The following is an 18,573-nucleotide window of genomic DNA, read 5'->3' as shown; positions in this document are numbered from 1 at the left end:
TGCCCTCTCCTGCCGGCCTGATCTCGCCCCCAACTGCCTCTGCCTGCCTGATCATCCCTAACTGCCCTCCCTTGCCAGCCTGATCTTGCTCCCAACTGTCCTCTCCTGCCGGCTTGATCTTGCCCCCAAGTGCCCTCCCCTGCTGGCCTGATCTCAGCCCCCAACTGCCTTCCCCTGCCAGCCTGGTTGCCCCCAACTGCCCTCCCCTACCAGCCTGATCTCGCCCCCAATTGCCCTCCCCTGCTGGCCTGATTGCCCCTAACCCCCTGCCAGCCTTATTGCCCCTAACTGCTTCTGCCTCAGCTCCCACCACAATGGTTTTGTCCAGAAGGAAGTTGGATGTCCGGAAGATGGCCGGTTGACCCAGTCTAATTAGCATATTACCCTTTTATTAGTATAGATTATATAGGATAGGATTGCTTAAATGGGGGGGGGGAGCCTTTTTCGGCAGGAGGAGATGCTCTTAGCAGACAAGAACACATAATCCCTATATCTGGACTGATAGCCAGCCATATGCACTATACTGCCAAAGTGGTCATAAAAAATTTGAACCACTTTCTTACACCTTACACCAAACAGCTGTTGCCCTTAAAACCCCTTCTCAGCTCCCACCTTAGGTTCTCCCTTCGTAGTTCACCCAGATTAAGTTCCGATTCATCGGTTTCTATGCCAGTCAGCATCAAAAGCTACGCCTCCTAGGCAGCCATTGGCTCCTGGCACTTCGCCCAGATTTGTTTCTGATTGGTCGGTTTCTATGCCAGTCAGCATCTCCAGGCCCATCTCTGGGCCTGACCAAAGAGTCGGGGTTGATCAGCAGCCCTCCTGGAGGCCCGGAGAAAAACAGAGGTGTGGCTGATGGTGAAGCCGGGAGAGAAAGAGAGAGGCAACACTGATCAACAGCTGCCACTGAGGCTGCAGATCAGACCCTGCCTCTCTCTCTGGAGGCCTCTCTCTGGGCCTAATCTGCAGCCCCCTTGGCAGTCCATGCTGGGTCGCTGCCCCGGCACCAGTCAGTGCTGGGTCACCACGGCAACCCAGCACTGACTTACAGTGTTAGGTCGAGCCTTTGGTCGTTAGGGACCCTGGCTCTTTATATATATAGATAGGTACAGAGTTTCAGTTTTGCAAGATAAAAAGAGTTCTGGAAATGGATGGTAGCAATAGTTCACAACAGTGTGGATGCACTTAATCCCACAGAAACATACACTTAAAAGTAGTTAAGATGGTAAGCTTTTATTTGTATTTTAGCATTATTAAAAATAAGTAATACAAAAACTAAATTGGCTTGCTTCCGAAACATTTTTTTTAAGTTGAGTGGCTCCAAAGTCAGTGAGTGCAGTAGTGGTTAGAGTGCCCCCAAGTAGTCTTGAACCAAGAAAACTGATTCCAATTTCTTGAACCTGAGGTCCATTAAAAACAGAAAAGAATGTGTACAGGAGTAGCTTGCCTAGATAAACTTCCTGCTCTGCTAACTAGTTTTGTGATTTGGATAAGTCATTAAACTCTTTGGCCCTGTTGCCTTATCTGTAAAATACAAAAAATAAACAATTCCTATCTTCACCAGATTTTTCTGAGGACTTACTAAGATTATACCTGCTAGAGTATACAGCAGACTCAGTAATCCTTAGCTAGTACTAGCAACCACATGAATACACAAAATTGATCTTCCCAAACTAAAGAGATGCATTTGTTCCCATTTTGTCAAAAGTGTAAGAGGACAAGTGGATGTGTGTGGGTGGCTGCATGCCGATACTCAATGCTGATTCCAGATGATCTCCCAATGGCTGACCAATTATTGGGATATGTGGATCCGAGGTGGAATCCAGGTTTCTCAAATGATGCTTCTGAAGAGGTCTGCAAGAGAATCCCCAGGGAACTTGTTCAGAAAGCAGAGTTCTCTGCTCCAAGCCAAATCTAGTGACTCCCAATCTCTGGAGGTGAGGAAGCTTGGGAATGAAAACCCCACTTGCTGTGAGCAAAAAAATGAGGGGCGCCCTGGCTGGCTTGCCTCAGTGGATAGAGCGTCGGCCTGTGGACTGAAGGGTCCCAGGTTCGATTCCAGTCAAGGGCATGTACCTTGGTTGCAAGCACATCCCCAGTAGGGGGTGTGCAGGAGGCAGCTGATCGATGTTTCTCTCTTATCGATGTTTCTAGCTCTCTATCCCTCTCCCTTCCTCTCTGTAAAAAATTAATAAAATATATTAAAAAAAAATGAGGGGCATTTGATGGCAAGGAAGGGGGAGAAAAGGAAACTGAAAGGGATCTGGCTCTATAGAAAGGCTTGCTGATTTCTTTTGCTTTGGTTAACTTTACTAGCAGGTGGTGCATGGATCTTGACATCTATTTCCATGTCTAGCCAAATGCCTTATCTAATTTAATTTCTCTCCCCTCTCTTATCACACTCCTCCTCCAAATATTCCTTGATGGAAAAGCATGCTAGGCAAAATTTAGGACTCAATACTCTTGCCATTATACCACTTTCATGACCAATTAATTTACTTCCATTGTGGGAAAAGAAGATGAAACAAACAATCATGTTCTCAGAATAAAATTGCACAAATGTAGGCATTGTAATATCTGTTTCTAGGATCTACCTGGTTCCTCATTTGGCTACTTGAGTCTTGGTACCTCTTTCCTCATACTCTTTAGCCAATAAAAGAAAAGCACCTTCAAACACACTTCGTCAGGGTAAGCAAGGTACCCACCTGGGATTCCTTTTTTTTTTTTTTTTTTAATCTTCACCAGAGGATATTTTCCCATTGATTTTTAGAGAAATCGGAAGAGGGAAAGACAGATAGAAATACCAATGTGAAAGAAACACATCGACTGGTTGCCTCCTGAATGAGCCCCATCCAGGGCCTGGGATGGGGAGGAGCCTGAAACCGAGGTATGAGCCCTTGACTGGAATCGAACCTGAGACCCTTTGGTCCTCAGGCCAACTCTCTATCCACTGAGCCAAACCAGTTAGGGCCAATCTGGGATTCTTTTGAGAACAGTAACAAAAATCCTAGAGCATTATTAACCTGGAGACACCCTGGCCTCTGGGGAGGTATGGAATTTTCTTAAGAAACAGGTCAGGTTTGAAAATGAAAAAGTAACAAGTTGTCTCTGAAATGTTGTGCGGGTTTTTTGAGAAGTGCTTGTAGCTCATTTTTTTTTCTGTCAAATTGAACAGCAGCCTTATACATTTTACCTTACAAGAAAACACACTGCTTCTTCTACAGTATCAGGAATTGACAGAGTCAAACTGTTGACCATGAGCCACTAAATCAGTCTATAGCTTACAATATAACAGAAAATACAGTAGCCTGGGAAAAGAAACAACAGCCACAAAACAGAGCCTTAAACCATGACGCCCCCCCCCCAAAAAAAAGCTTACCAGAAAAGTTACTGATGAAGTATCAGCTGAAAGAAAATGCCGCAGCCACTTTTTTAACAAGTAGAACAGCGATGGTGTTTCCCCCAAAATGATTAAATATAGTGGTCCTAGAGAAGGCCATAATCTCCAGAAGAGCCCTCCCACACTAATGTTTTTCAAGTGTTCTTTCCTAACAGAGCAGTAACTGAGGCAGAAAGTGCAGTTCAAATTCCTAATACTATGAATTTATTTTATAAGACATCTGAGGTGCAAGTGATAACCCACTTGTATCCCAAACTTTAAAGCAAGGACAATAATATAACCAAACTCAAAGGTTCTGTCAGAATACTCTAGGAGATAAATGTGTGTAAAGCAATTTAAACAACCCCTAGTGAATAAAAATATTTTTTTTTAAAAAAATTACAAGACATAGAATAGGTGGATACTGCACGGACATGCTCCCAGGAACAAGCTGGAATTACAACTGAAATATGGAAAGGCTTCCTGAAAAATCAACAGAAAACTCACAGAAGAGAACCCTAATACCCAAGGACCAAAGGTGGAGACCGCATAGAGACTGTTAAGAGGGTCAGAGGTGCAAAAGGGCTGGCTGGGCACCCACAGACAGCAACTGAAGTCTCGGAAAGATATCTCAGCTGTGGGGGTTGCCACTGAGAACTCTGGGATCTAATCCCAAAGCTGGGTTCCCCAGCGGAGAGCACCAAACTGAGGAGGGTACGCACATAACATCCAGCTGTGAAAAGCAGTGGGGTGCTGTCTGCAGGGAGTGGCAGCTGAAAGTTCAGGCACCCTCTTGAAGGGCCAACGCACAAAAATTCCCTTTGGAGCCACCCACCTTGTGCTCTGGCAGAGAGAGGGTAAAGTGTGAGAGCAGAACTCAAGACTGGGGACTCGGGGGATAGAGCTCAGAAGGCAGAATCCGCAAGTTTCCTGGGCTGAGTCATTCTCTCATGCACAGGAGGAAATCTTTCCAACATAGACATCTGCCTTGCCTGGGGGGAAGACAGTCAATACACCCTATTGGAAAACACCTTGCCCTGAGGCCACTTAAGAGATTAAAAATAACAATTAGCTTCCAGGCAGAAGCAACTGCCTCACGCTGTTGAAAAAACTCAATACACCTGAAGACGATTGCCTGGGGGCAATTCAAGTCGGAATACTATTAGTCTGTAGACAGAGGTGGTCTCTGGAGGCTTTGAGTCTTTGCCTGATCCAATTAGTCTTTAACACTGTCCTGCACTAGAGATTGAGGGGTGTAGAGCAGCAATAGCCAAACTTTCAGACCTCATGGACCACTGGTTGGCAACCCCTGGTGTAGAGGATCTACCTAATACATCATCACAAACCCAAACAGACAACCAAAATGAGGAAACAAAGAAACAACCTTCAAATGAAAGAACTAGAGAATTCCTCAGAAGAAGAGATAAATGAAGCAGAGATAAGAAATTTATCTGAAACAGAGTTCAGATTAAGGATGGTAAAAATGCTCAACAGTATGAAAGAAGATATAGCAACTATGAAAAAAGAACAGTCTGAGATAAAGAATGACATAACACAAATAAAGAACCCATTAGAAAGAATACACAACAGATTAGGGGAAGCTGAGGATCAAATAAGTGAATTAGAAGGCAGAGTTGAAAATATCACTCAGAGAACCAAAAAGAAAAAAAATTAAAAAACAGGAGGACAGCTTAAGGGAGCTGTGGAACAATGTGAAATGTAAAAATATTAGAATAGCAGGTGTGCCAGAGAGGCAGAAAGGGAGAAAGGAATAGAGTAGGTGTTTGAAGAAATAATGGTAGAAAACTTCCTTAACCTGGTAAAGGAACAAGTTCAGGAGGCACAGAGAACCCCAAACAAGAAGAACCCAAACAGACCCACACCCAGACACATCATAATTGAAATGCCAAAAATTAAAGACAAAGAGAGAATCTTAAAGGCAGCAAGAGAAAAGAAAACTGTTACCTAAAAAGGAGTTTCCATAAGACTGATACCTGATTTCTCATCAGAAACTCTACAAGCCAGAAGAGAATGGTATAAAGTACTTAAGGCAATGGGAAGCAAGGATCTGAGACCAAGATTATCCAGCAAGGCTATCATTCAAAACAGATGGTCCAATAAAGAGCTTCCCAGACAAAAAAAAAAAAAGGCTACAGGAGTTCATCACCACCAAACCAGCATTACAAGAAATGCTAAAGGGATTTCTGTAAGGGATTGCTGAGAAGAAGAAACAGGAAGAGAAACTTAGTCATACAGAATTAAAATGGCTATAAATAAGTACCTCTCAATAATAACCCTAAATGTAAATGGATTAAATGCTCCAATCAAAAGGTGTAGGGTAGCTGAATGGATACAAAAACATAACCCAACTATATGCTGTCTACAAGAGACCCACCTGAAGACAAAAGATACACACAGGATGAAAGTGAAGGGATGGGAAAAAAATTTCCATGCAAATGGAAAAGAAAAAACAAAAAAAAAAGCTGGAGTAGCAATACTCATATCTGACAAAATGAAGGCCATCACAAGAGACAACAAAGGTCACTACATGTAATACTAAAGAGAATGATCCAACAAGAGGATATAACCCTGGTAAACATTTATGCACACAATATAGGTGCACCTAAATATATATAAAAAAACTTCTAGAGCACTTTAACAGAGAGATTGACAACAACACGGTCATAGTAGGGGACTTTAACACCCTTCTGACTTCCCTGAACAGATTTTCCAGACAAAAACTTAACAAGGAAATAGAGACTCTAAAGGAAACCCTGGATAAGATGGATTTAATAGACATTTATAGAACATTTCACCCCAACGCAGCAGAATATACATTCTTCTCAAGTACACATGGATCATTCACAAAGATACACCACATGGTAGGACACAAAACAAGTCTCTACAAGTTCAAGAAGATTGAAGTCATATCAAGCATCTTCTCAGATCACAGTGGAATAAGATTAGAAATCAACTACAGTGCCAAACTGGTTTGGCTCAGTGGATAGAGCGTCGGCCTGCGGACTGAAAGGTCCCAGGTTCGATTCCGGTCAAGGGCATGTACCTTGGTTGCGGGCACATCCCCAGTAGGAGGTGTGCAGGAGGCAGCTGGTCGATGTTTCTCTCTCATCGATGTTTCTAACTCTCTATCCCTCTCCCTTTCTCTCTGTAAAAAATCAATAAAATATATTTAAAAAAAAAAAAGAAATCAACTACAGTAAAAAACACCCCAAAACATTAAAATACATAGAGGCTAAATAACATGTTATTAAACAATGAATGGGTTACCAACGAGATCAAGAAAGAAATCAAAAACTTCCTGGAACAAAAATGAAAATGAACACAAAACCACCCAAAATCTCTGGGACAGAGCAAAAGCATTCCTGAGAGGGAAGTTCATAGCACTACAGGCATACCTCAAAAAACAAGAAAAATCAGCAATAAACTATTTAACCCTACAACTTAAAGAACTAGAAAGAGAACAACAGGAAAAGCCCAGAGTAAGTAGAAGGAAGGATATAATAAAGATTAGAGAAGAAATAAATGACATAGAGACTAAAAAACAACAACAAAAAAATCAATGAAACCAAGAGCTGGTTCTTTGAAAGGATAAACAAAATTGATAAACCATTAGCCAGACTCATCAAGAAACAGAGAGAGGATCCAAATAGATAAAATCAGAAATAGAAGTGGAGAAGTAACCACTGACACCACAGAAATACAAGGGATTTTAAGAAAATACTATGAACAATTATATGCTAACAAGCTGGACAATGTGGATGAAATAGACAAATTCCTAGAAAAATACAATCTCCCAAAACTGAATCAGGAATAATCAAAAAACCTGAATAGGCCAATAACAACCAATGAAACAGAAGCAGTAATCAAAAAACTCCCACCAAACAAAAGCCCAGGTCCAGATGGCTTTACAGGGGAGTTTTTCCAAACACTGAAAGAAGAACTAATACCTATACTCCTCAAACTATTTCAGAAAATTCAAGAGGAAGGAACACTTCCAAACTCTTTTCATGAGGCCAGCATTATCCCAATTCCAAAACCAGATAAGACACTTCAAAGAAAGAGAATTACAGGCCAATATCCCTGATGAACATAGATGCTAAAATCCTCAACAAAATATTAGCAAATTGCATCCAGCAATATATTAAAAAATCATACACCATGATCAAATGGGATTTATTCCAGGGATGCAAGGCTGGTACAATATTTGTAAATCAATAAACATGATACATCACATAAACAAATTGAAAGACAAAAATCACATGATCATATCAATAGACGCAGAAAACGCATTCGACAAAATTCAACACCCATTTTTGATAAAAACTCTCAGCAAAGTTGGATTAGAAGGAGCAAATCTCAACATGATGAAGGCCATATATGACAAACCTACAGCCAACATCATACTCAATGGGCAAAAACTAAGATCATTTCCCCTAAGAACAGGAACAAGACAGGGATGCCTACTTTCACCAGTCCTGTTCGACATAGTATTGGAAGTGTTAGCCATAGCGATTAGACAAGAAGAAGAAATGAAAAGCATCCAAATTGGAAAAAAAAGAAGTAAAATTGTCATTATTCGCAGGTGACATGATATTGTACATAAAACCCCCAAAGACTCCATCAAAAAACTACTAGAGTTAACAAATGAATTCGGCAATGTAGCAGGATACAAAATTAACACCCAGAAATCTATGGCTTTCTTATACACCAATAATGAACTCACAGAAAGAGAAACTAAAAAATCAATCCCAAACAAACATTGCACTGAAAAAATTAAGATACCTAGGAATAAACTTAACTAAGGAGGTAAAAGATGTGTACCTGGAAAACTACAGGACATTGAAAAAAGAGATAGAGGAAGACATAAACAAATGGAAGAATATACCGTGTTCATAGATTGATAGAAATACATAATTAAAATGTCCATACTACCCAAAGCAATTTATACATTCAATGCAATCCCCATTAAGATACCAACAGAATATTTCACAGACCTAGAACAAACTCTCCAAAAATTTATATGGAATAAAAAAAGACCCTGAGTAGCTGCAGCAATCCTGAGAAAGAAGAACAAAGTTGGAGGGATCACAATACCAGATATCAAACTATATTACAAAGCCACTGTTCTCAAAACTGCCTGGTACTGGCACAAGAACAGACATATAGACCAATGGAAGAGAACAGAGAACCCAGAAATCGACCCAAACCACTATGCTCAATTTCCATTAATATTTGACAAAGGAGGCAAAAGCATATAATGGAGTCAAGATAGTCTTTTCAATAAATGGTGTTGGGAAAATTGGACCAATAGCTGCAAAAAATGAAACTAGACCACCAACTTACACCATACACAAAAATAAACTCAAAATGGATAAAGGACTTAAATGTAAGATGGGAAATCATAAAAATCTTAGAAGAATCCATAGGCAGCAAAATAGCAGACATATGTCGTAGCAATATCTTTACTGACACAGTTCCTACGGCAATGGAACCTAAAGAGAAAATAAACAAACGGGACTACATCAAAATAAAAAGCTTCTGCACAGCAAAAGAAACCATCAACAAAACAAGAAAGCCCACTTCATGGGAGAACATATTTGCCAATGTTATCTCCGATAAGGGTTTAATCTCCAACATTTATAGGGAACTCATACTACTTAACAAAAAGAAGATAAACAACCCAATCAAAAAATGGGCAAAGGACATAAATAGACTCTTTTCGAAAGAGGACATACAGAATGTCAAGAGACATATGAAAACATGCTCAAAGTCACTAATCATCCAAGAGATGCAAATCAAAACAACAATGAAGTACCATCTCACACCTGTCAGACTGGCTCTCATCAGCAAATCAACAAACAACAAGTGCTGGTGAGAATGCCAAGAAAAAGGAACCTTCATGCACTGCTGGTGGGAATGCAGACTGGTACAACCACTGTGGAAAACAGTATGGAGTTTCCTCAAAAAATTAAAAATGGAGCTCCCATTCGACTCAGTGATCCCACTTCTAGGACTATATCCCAGGAAACCAGAAACACCAATCAGAAAGGATATATTCACCCTTTGTTTATAGCAGCGCAATTTACAATAGTTAAGATTTGGAAACAGCCTAAGTGCCCATCAGCAGATGAGTGGATTAGAAAACTGTGGTACATCTACACAATGGCATACTACACCTGCAGTAAAAAAGAAGGAACTCTTACCATTTGCAACAGCATGGATGGACCTGGAGAGCATCATGCTAAGCGAAATAAGGCAGTCAGAGAATGATAAATATCATAGTAACTCACTCATTTGTGGAATATAATGAGCAACATAAACTGATGAACAAAAATAGAGCCATTGGGGAAAATATTCTAGAATATAATAGAAGCAATCCTGTTATTTTCCCATTTTTAATATTTTCTACAACTTTTGTGATATCATTCTATGTTAGTACAGTTTTGGTAATATTAAACTTAAAATCCTTTTATTCTTGAAATATTAATGTTTATTGCATGTAATATTATTATATGTAAGATCATTTTTCTTGAATAATTGGTGTTTATTGCATGTAGCATTATCATATTTAAAATTGTTTTTCTTGAGACATTTATGTTTATTGCATGTAATATTATATTTAAAATCATTTTTCTTGAAATAAAAAAAGGAAAGAAAACAGATATAGTAGCATCAACAACAACAAAATTTACAAGACATCTAAATGTCTGATTGGGGAATGGAATAGTACAACTGTGGCATGTACTGTATCAACATAACACTATGGTGTTTTTACCACCATTGAAAATGTTTAGCAAAAATTTCTAAAAGCAGATTTCTCAAAAATGAAACATTTATAATATTACCAGAACCATGTCAAGCTACCAAGCAAACCATGCCTGAAATAAGAAATCTACTTAAATATTAATAATTTTCTCTGGGTAGGTGGACTATAAGTTTATAAGAAAATCCTTTGAAAACCATTAACAGATTTATCAGACATGCCTGTAGTAAAACAAAACAAAACAAATAAATCCTAGCATTTGCTAAGGGAACTAAAAATCTTAGCTGCTGTTACTTTTGTTAGTTTTAAGAAATAGTTACATGCAATAAGGTTTGACACAAGCAAATATTCTTGATGAACCTTGGTAATTTGCTGAAATGAAAACTTGGCTTTAAAAACCAAAATGCAGTAAGAGAGTTCTTAAAAACAGACAAAAAACACTAGCAGGTGAGCAATGCCCTATCTATGCCATATGCAGGACTAAGTGGCATAAAGCTCAAAAAAAAAACTAAAATTTCTGCCCTGGAAAAGCTGACATACTAATAAGGAGAAAAGGCAAATACTGACAGTGCCAGAGACACATGTGTGAGACCAGATATCGTGCATTTGTGTTTCTTTCTGCCCAATTACCAGCAATGATTCCCTAAATGGCTGTGGCTCCATTGCTGCTGTCTCAGATCTAATTCCTCCAATGTCCCTGGTCTGTTTCTGTAAGCCCCATGGTCTGCAGGTGGGACCAGCTATTGGAGAATTCCTGTACTGGTGTTCTTTCACTTAATTGCTTCTTTAATTGTTTATACCTAGATTTTCTTTTAGCATCTCAAAGGGAAGTTAAGAAATAGCAATTAGCATTAATGACCAATATAATTTTAAAAGACACAACTTAACACCTTGCCAGGCACAAGGCAAACAACCCTTAAGGCAGCAGCAATAAGCTAAATAATTCATGTGGCTGAAAAGAGAGATACCAATGCAAGAGCAATCTCCTTACTTGTGGCTTAGTGAAAGCCATTAACCAAGCCACCACCAATTAGCCACAAGAAATACACACCTAAAGTCAACAGAGCTAGACAGACTCCTGAACAGAAGCAGTTTTTGGAAGGTGAAAAGAACGTAAAGAACTGATTAGAGCAAGGGTTCTCAACCTTCCTAATGCCGCGAACCTTTAATACAGTTCCTCATGTTGTGGTGACCCCCAATTTCATTGTTACAAATTGAACATAATTAAAGCATAGTGATTAATCACAAAAACAATATGTAATTATGTATGTGTTTTCAGATGGTCTTAGGCGACCCGTGTGAAAGGGTCGTTCGACCCTCAAAGGGGTCACGACCCACAGGTTGAGAACCACTGGATTAGAGCATAGTGAGACAATGGGTAACATACTTCCATAAATAAACCATGCTCTGCAGATATTTCATAAAAATCCATGATTTGCAACCGAGAATACATTTTCTTAATAAGCAATAACACCAAATGGTAAGGAGAGCACGAGTTTGACATTTCTAGTCAGATTGTGTGAGTTTGAACTCTAGTTTTATTCCTTTCAGGCTTAATGACCTTACCTGTTTAACTGCTCTAAGCTTCAGTGCCCTAACCTGTAAAATGAAAATATAGTGAGGAGTCAGTAAATAACACACAGGCAGGGCTTAGCACAGTGTCTGGCACATAGCTGGCACTCAACTAATAGTAAATTAAATACCGAAAATGTTAGTTATTGACAGAAAATAAAATTAACTTTTAAAAAATTTTGTGTAAAATAGGAAGGAATACTTAAGGAAAAGGAAGCTTGATCATATGATCAAGTATATGATTTCTTTGTCAATTCTGAAGAAAATTTTTAAAACAGATTAAAATCTATGAATCAATTACATAGATTCATTCATTCAACAAACATTTCCTGAGCACCTACTATGCATTAAGCAATCTGTTAGATACCAGAAACAATAATAAATGCTAATAAAAGAACATGTGTAAAATGCTGTAATGGGTACAGAGCACAGGGATGTGAGGAATTCATTCTGTCCCAGGTATGTCAGGGAGGGGAGATCCAGGACAGCTTCAAAGCAGAAATGACATTTGAGTTGGAAAGACAGGCAACTCCAGAAAGCTGGAGCAAGTGCCTGGAAGTATCTGGAAGCCTGTGCATAATCCAGTATGACCAGAGACTGGGGTATTAAGGGAGAGAAGTAGTCACAGAAAGGAGGATGCAAAAGTAGGCCTGAGAAAACTTATAAGGGAATTTCAGCATTACCTAGGCTTTAGCATAGAGGCAACCAGATATGGCAAGACTGATGTTTTGAAAAGCACCCTTGTGGTAAAGAAATGCAAGGAAATAACTACTTTAAAAGTCAGAATGATAGTTTATTTGGGAAGGAGGGAGGGTTTATGATTTGGAACATGGCACCTGGAGGGACTTCTGGTGTGGTTGACAATGTTATACTTCCTTACCTAGATGAAGATTTTAAGTATGTTTGCCTTATAATACTGTATTAAGCTACATATTTGATTGTTCATTTTAAAAAATCCATGTGTCACTTTATACTTTTTAAAAAGCTTAAAAAGAAAAAAAAGGCACCCTCTTGTGACCCTGTAGTCATAAAAGGGAAGAGAGAGAACTAGAAAGTTATTGCCTCTAGATGCAAGCTGATGAGGGCCAGGGTAAGGGCAGTGGGAGTGAGGAAGAAATAAAGACATTTTAGAAACATCTTGGGAGTTGACTGTCAGAGGCATAGAGGAGAAGGCACAGAGAGTGAGTTCAGATTTGAACATATTGAGTATGAGATACCTTTGGGACTTCAAATACTACTCCTTCCCTTTTAATGTATGGCTTTCATTTGCCTTGTACACATCTATCAATAGTAATATTCTACTTCCTATCAGCCATAATTCAATTCATGTTTTTTGCTTTCAAATAGAGAAGTGAGACAGGAGTAGCTCTTGATTTTATGGCAAGACTTGGGGGGACGGGGGGAATGGTTAAGAGATGTATGTAAACACATGTGAAAGAGAAGCTCTTTGGTGAAGTTAAAGATTGTTAATAGTGAAAAACAGAAGTAAATGGATAGTCTCTCAAGTGAATGATTCCATTAAAATGTAAGAAATGACATGGAAAGCAAGAACAGTTTTGTCAAAGTTTCCCAATCTGATAAACAGAAACATCAAGAGAGAGTAATGCATTATGCACCCTTCTTATTTTCACACTAGAAGCCCATTGCTGGAGGATTCCTGCAAGAATAGGGCTTCTGCGCTGCCAAGCCCCTCCGCCCAGGGCTGCAGATGGGGGTCCCGGCTGGGGGTGGGGCTTAGGTGGTGCATTTGCACTGCCAAGCCCCGCCGCCCAGGGCCGCAGACGGGGGTCCCGGCTGGGGGCGGGGCTTAGGTGGCACATGGGGGCCCGGATGGCAGCTCGCGCTGGCCTGCCCTGCCTTCAGTATGCAAATTAGCCGCCATCTTTGTTGGCGGTTAATTTGCATATCGTGCTGATTAGCCAATGGGAGGCGTAGCGAAGGTACGGTCAATTACCATGTTTGTCTATTATTAGATAGGATGTCTTTCTTAAGTTAGGGACTTTCTTAAGTTAGGTATTGCAAGGTAAAGAAGAATTATAATATAAATTTGAAGGTGAGAGAGATGGATCAATGAGAAAGAAAAGGTATTCCATAGCAGGTCAGAAGAGGAGATGGGTATCAGCAACTATGTATATCAGAATAATTACAGAATGAGCCATAGCAGCCCATGTCCCTAGAGTCCCATTTATTTTATCACAGAACAGACACTCACCAAATGCATGAAGAAAGAACTTTGATAATACTTACCTAGAAATATTAAGATTTTACCCCCAGACCCTTGTTTCTACTGCATAACAATAATAAAAATTAGCTACCATTTACTGAACAAATACTTTATGCCAGGCACAGTCTAAGCCCTTAGCATGCATTACCGGGTTGAATCCTCATAGCAAACCCCTGATATATTTTTTAAATATTTTTTCAGTCTCACATTACAAATGAAGAAACTTTCATCCCTTTAAGTGGTAACTCTGGAGAAACAAGGCATGAAGAAGACTGTATAGGACAGACTTGGGCCTGAGCAAAAAGAAGACCCTGCCTCATACACGGCCCAACCAATCACCAGAGTATAACATTACATAGAGATCAGGAGCTAAATCTCCAATTGCTGATAAGGGGTGATTTTGTCTTATCTTCAGTGTGTCTATCTCATCTGAAAACATGTGGCAGTGGTTGGCAGTTGGCACTGATTTGGGATCCTGGCCAGCTCTCTGTTTATTTCCATAAAAATATGACCAACATCTGGCAGAGTCAGCAAATGTCAAGATGAATGGGTCTCCACTAATTCATACATTATAAATTGGATTGTCGAAATAGGTCAAATACCATTATGAAATTACAATTCAGCTGCACTTAATAGTGAACACATATGAGCCATTAGCAGAACTTTGACATCTCTTTGCTGTATGGAAATTTCTATTCTGGTAGTAGTTGTATGAGATTTTATCTTTATCACTTTTCCTGGCAGCAGTAAAATTCCATTTCCATGAACTCTGTTTCCTCTCAGGAAAGAAGTCTCTCAGGAAATACTCAAAACATTTTTTTCTCAACAAAGTTCTCAAATCTGAATCATTTTCAACAGCCAGGAAGATACTCCTTCCCTCCCTGTTTTGCATCATAGTACTTTCCCTAAAATGACAGGTTTTTGGCAAGACATACTTACTTGAAAAAAAGGAAGACAGTACTTTCTTCATTCTTCCTCTTCTATGGCTTTGCTTAAGCAGTTCATTCTGCCTCAACTATTTTCTCTCTCCTATCTGCTTGTCCCTGTCCTACCAACTCATTCACTCACTCAACAAATATTTCCTGAGCATCTGCTAGTTTTTCAGACCTGTGATAGGTGGTAGGGGTTCAAGTAAGTGTATTAGAAATTAATCAGGCAGGGATTAGGGAATGATCATTGTAGGAAGTGGGACCACCATGTGGACATGCTGAGAATTTCCTTCAAGGAAAAGTTTTCCAGAAGAGGGTACATTTAAAGCTGGCCTTTAAAGGACAAGTAGGAGGAATTGAATGACAGAAAAGGCATTTATGAAGGCTTAGAAGAAGGCCAACAATAAGCACAACTGAGCTGCTGCCTCAGAAATATTTGTACTGAAGCCACACTTCCAATGGACTGTACCTACCTGATTAATGACTACTAGTAAGTATGACAGGAACAGGGCTGCTGACTTTGGACTCCCCAAAGGCTTTTCAAAACCTTCCTTCAACTGCTCGGCAGCCTAAAAACCTTCTTCCTAAGCTTCTACTCTCTCTCTCTACTCTTCACTAGGGGTCAGACTTGCATTATGGACAAATGGTACACCTATTCTGATCTCCCTCCCCACTGTCACTCACACAGCAGTTTCCCTTAATAAAATCCTTGCCAGTTTAATCCTAAATTTGTTTCTCAGAGGACCCAGACTAATACAGAATTCTAGACAGAGGACCCAGCATGAGTCAACACCCAGAGGCATGAAAAATCATGAGGTGATATGAGCACTCCAGGGAGTGGTATATGCCCAGAGCTTCTGGAAAGATGTGAATACAGAGGGAGAGGGAGCTGGGCCAATCAGAGAAGTCTTGTATGCCTAATTAAGAATCTTGGATTTGGTCCTCTGAGAAACAGAGTACCATGGGAAAGTTTTAAGCAGGAAAGGGCATGTGTTTTCAAAACATTGTTCTGCTTGCAGAATGGAGCATGGACTGGAGGAAGTAGAAAACTGAAGCATCTATATGTGTACTTCCATCTTGTCTGTTAGCTTCTGAGGTCCTAAAGAGTAGCATATTTTTTGTTTCATTTTAATCTCTATGTACCTATAATGCTTAGAATAGTGTTTAATACAAATCAGCTACTCAAGTGGCCCTACCGTATCTACCAGGCTGGGCCTCAACTCACTGCCCAGCATTTTAATTAAAACCACCCAAAAGTTTAAGGACCAGCACTTGAATTTTCCTTATGGTTCAAATTCTGGTCCTGTATAGTCAATCTAGAAAAGTTAAGTTCCAGTTATGAAGGATAGAAGTTATTCCTAAAACTAGTTATTTCACGAACTCTATTTGAAGTTGGACATCTAATCACAATTGTTGATCCTAATTGTGGGGACAAAGTGGTCATTACAGGTCCCAGAAGTCTTATGCACAGAACACAGGACAAAAATCAGAATTGGGTTCTAGATATTGGTGCAATATCCTATGGTGATCTTTGGGAAAACATATCTCTAAGGCAGTGATGGCGAACCTTTTGAGCTCGGCGTGTCAGCATTTTGAAAAACCCTAACTTAACTCTGGTGCCGTGTCACATATAGATATTTTTTGATATTTGCAATCATAGTAAAACACACATTTATATTTTTGATATTTATTTAAATGCCATTTAACAAAGAAAAATCAACCAAAAAAATGAGTTCGCATGTCACCTCTGACAGCGTGTCATAGGTTCGCCATCACTGCTCTAAGGTCTATTTTTTTTCCATCATGAAGTAGAAATAAAACCTACTCTAATTTATGAAATGAGAAGATGTGGTCAATGTGCTCTGAAAACAGTAAAATGTAAAATACTATATTGTCACTTAAAATGTTGTTAAGAGGGTAGATCTCAAGGAAAAAGGTATAGAATTTACTCAAAAAATTAAAAATGGAACTTCCATTTGACTCAGTGATCCCACTTCTAGGAATATATCCTAAGAATCCTGAAACACCAATCAGAAAGAATATATGAACCCCTATGTTCATAGCACCGTTATTTACAATAGCTAAGATCTAGAAACAGCCCAACTACTCATTAGTAGACGAGTGCATAAAAAAGCTGTAGTAAATATACACAATGAGATACTATGTAGCTGTAAAAAGAGGGATCTCTTACCCTTTGAGACAGCATGGAGGGACCTAGAGAGTACTATGCTAAGTGAAACAAGCCAGTTAGAGAAAGACAAATATCACATGATCTTACTTATATGTAGAATCTAGTGAACAAAATAAACTGATGAACAAAATAGGTCCAGAGGCATGGATGCATAGAACAGAATGACAGATTTCAGAGGGGAGAGGGGTGGGGGGGAAGAAGAGATATTAACCAAAGAACTTATATACAGCCCTGACCGGTTTGGCTCAGTGGATGGAGCATCGGCCTGTGGACTGAGGGGTCCCAGGTTCGATTCTGGTCAAGAGCATGTACCTCGGTTGCAGGCACATCCCCAGTAGGGGGTGTGTAGGAGGCAGCTGATCAATGTTTCTCTCTCAATGATGTTTCTAACTCTCTATCCTTCTCCCTTCCTCTCTGTAAAAAATCAATAAGATGTATTTAAAAAACAACAACCAACTTATATACATACTAGAGGCCCAGATTTGTGTACTGGTGGGGTCCCTTGGCCTGGCCTGTGCCCTCTCGCAATCTGGGACCCCTCGGGGGATGTAGGAGAGCCAGTTTCGGCCCAATCCCTGCAGGCCAGGCCAGAGGGACCCCACCGGTACACGAATCTGAATCCATGCAACGGGCCTCTAATACGCATATAAGATCTTTGGTTAATCTCTTCCCACCCTCCACCCTCCCCTCTGAGATTCATCAGTCTGTTCCATGTTTCCTTGCCTGTGGTTTCCACTCCTGCATTGAGCATCTGCCCCCTGGTGGTCAGCACACGTCACAGCTACCGGTCAGTCAGCTGGTCGCTTAGGCTTTTATATATATACTAGAGGCCCGGTGCACAAAAATTTGTGCACTCGGGGGGGAAGGGGGGGTCCCTCAGCCCGGCCTGTGCCCTCTCGCAGTCTGGGACCCCTCAGGAGATAACGACCTGCTGGCTTAGGCCTGCTCCTGGGTGGCAGAGGGCAGGCCCAATCCCTAGGTGCAGCCCCTGGTCGGGCTCAGAGCAGGGCCGATTGGGGAGTTGGGGCGCCGCCCCCTGTCATGCACAGAGCAGGGTGGATTGGGAGGTTCGACGCCACCCTCAGTCATGCTCAGGGTAGGGCCGATTGGGGGGTTGGGGCACCGCCCACTGTCACACTCAAGGCAGGGTCGATGGGGAGGTTGCGGCACCACCCCCTGTCACGCACAGAGCAGGGCCCATCAGGGGTTTGGGGTGCTCCCCCCTGTCACGCACAGAGTAGGGCCGATAGGGGAGTTGGGGCACCGCCCCCTGTCACACACAGAGCAGGGCGAATCAGGGGATTGGGGCGCCGCCCTCTATCACCCATAGAGCAGGGCCGATCAGGGGGTTGGGGCGCCGCCACTCTCACACTCAGGGCAGGGCCGATGGGGAGGTTATGGCTCTACCCCGTCACACACAGAGCAGGGCCTGTGGGGGGGAGGGTTGGGGTACCGCACCCTGCCACACACAGAGCCGCAGGGCGATCAGGGGGT

General features: G+C 40.9%; 1 protein-coding gene across 8 annotated transcripts in view; it reads right to left on the bottom strand.

Moving 5' to 3' along the window:
• The window catches only part of ATP11C (ATPase phospholipid transporting 11C), a 202,689-nt gene that overhangs the window by 140,655 nt on the left and 43,461 nt on the right, over positions 1 to 18,573 (bottom strand). For 7 of the 8 annotated variants that reach the window (XM_023757593.1, XM_023757571.1, XM_023757559.1 and 4 more), the window contains exon 2: positions 11,730 to 11,762. The exons of the other annotated variant lie outside the window; for it this stretch is intronic. In XM_023757593.1, the coding sequence (XP_023613361.1) occupies positions 11,730 to 11,762 (33 nt within the window). The remainder of the gene's footprint in view (positions 1 to 11,729; positions 11,763 to 18,573) is intronic. 8 annotated transcript variants of the gene reach the window in all.

The sequence above is a fragment of the Myotis lucifugus genome, unplaced genomic scaffold (assembly GCF_000147115.1).
Source record: "Myotis lucifugus unplaced genomic scaffold, Myoluc2.0 scaffold_2, whole genome shotgun sequence".
NCBI lineage: Eukaryota > Metazoa > Chordata > Mammalia > Chiroptera > Vespertilionidae > Myotis > Myotis lucifugus.
Note: the sequence above shows the minus strand (reverse complement) of the source record. Positions and strands in the feature narration are given on the sequence as shown.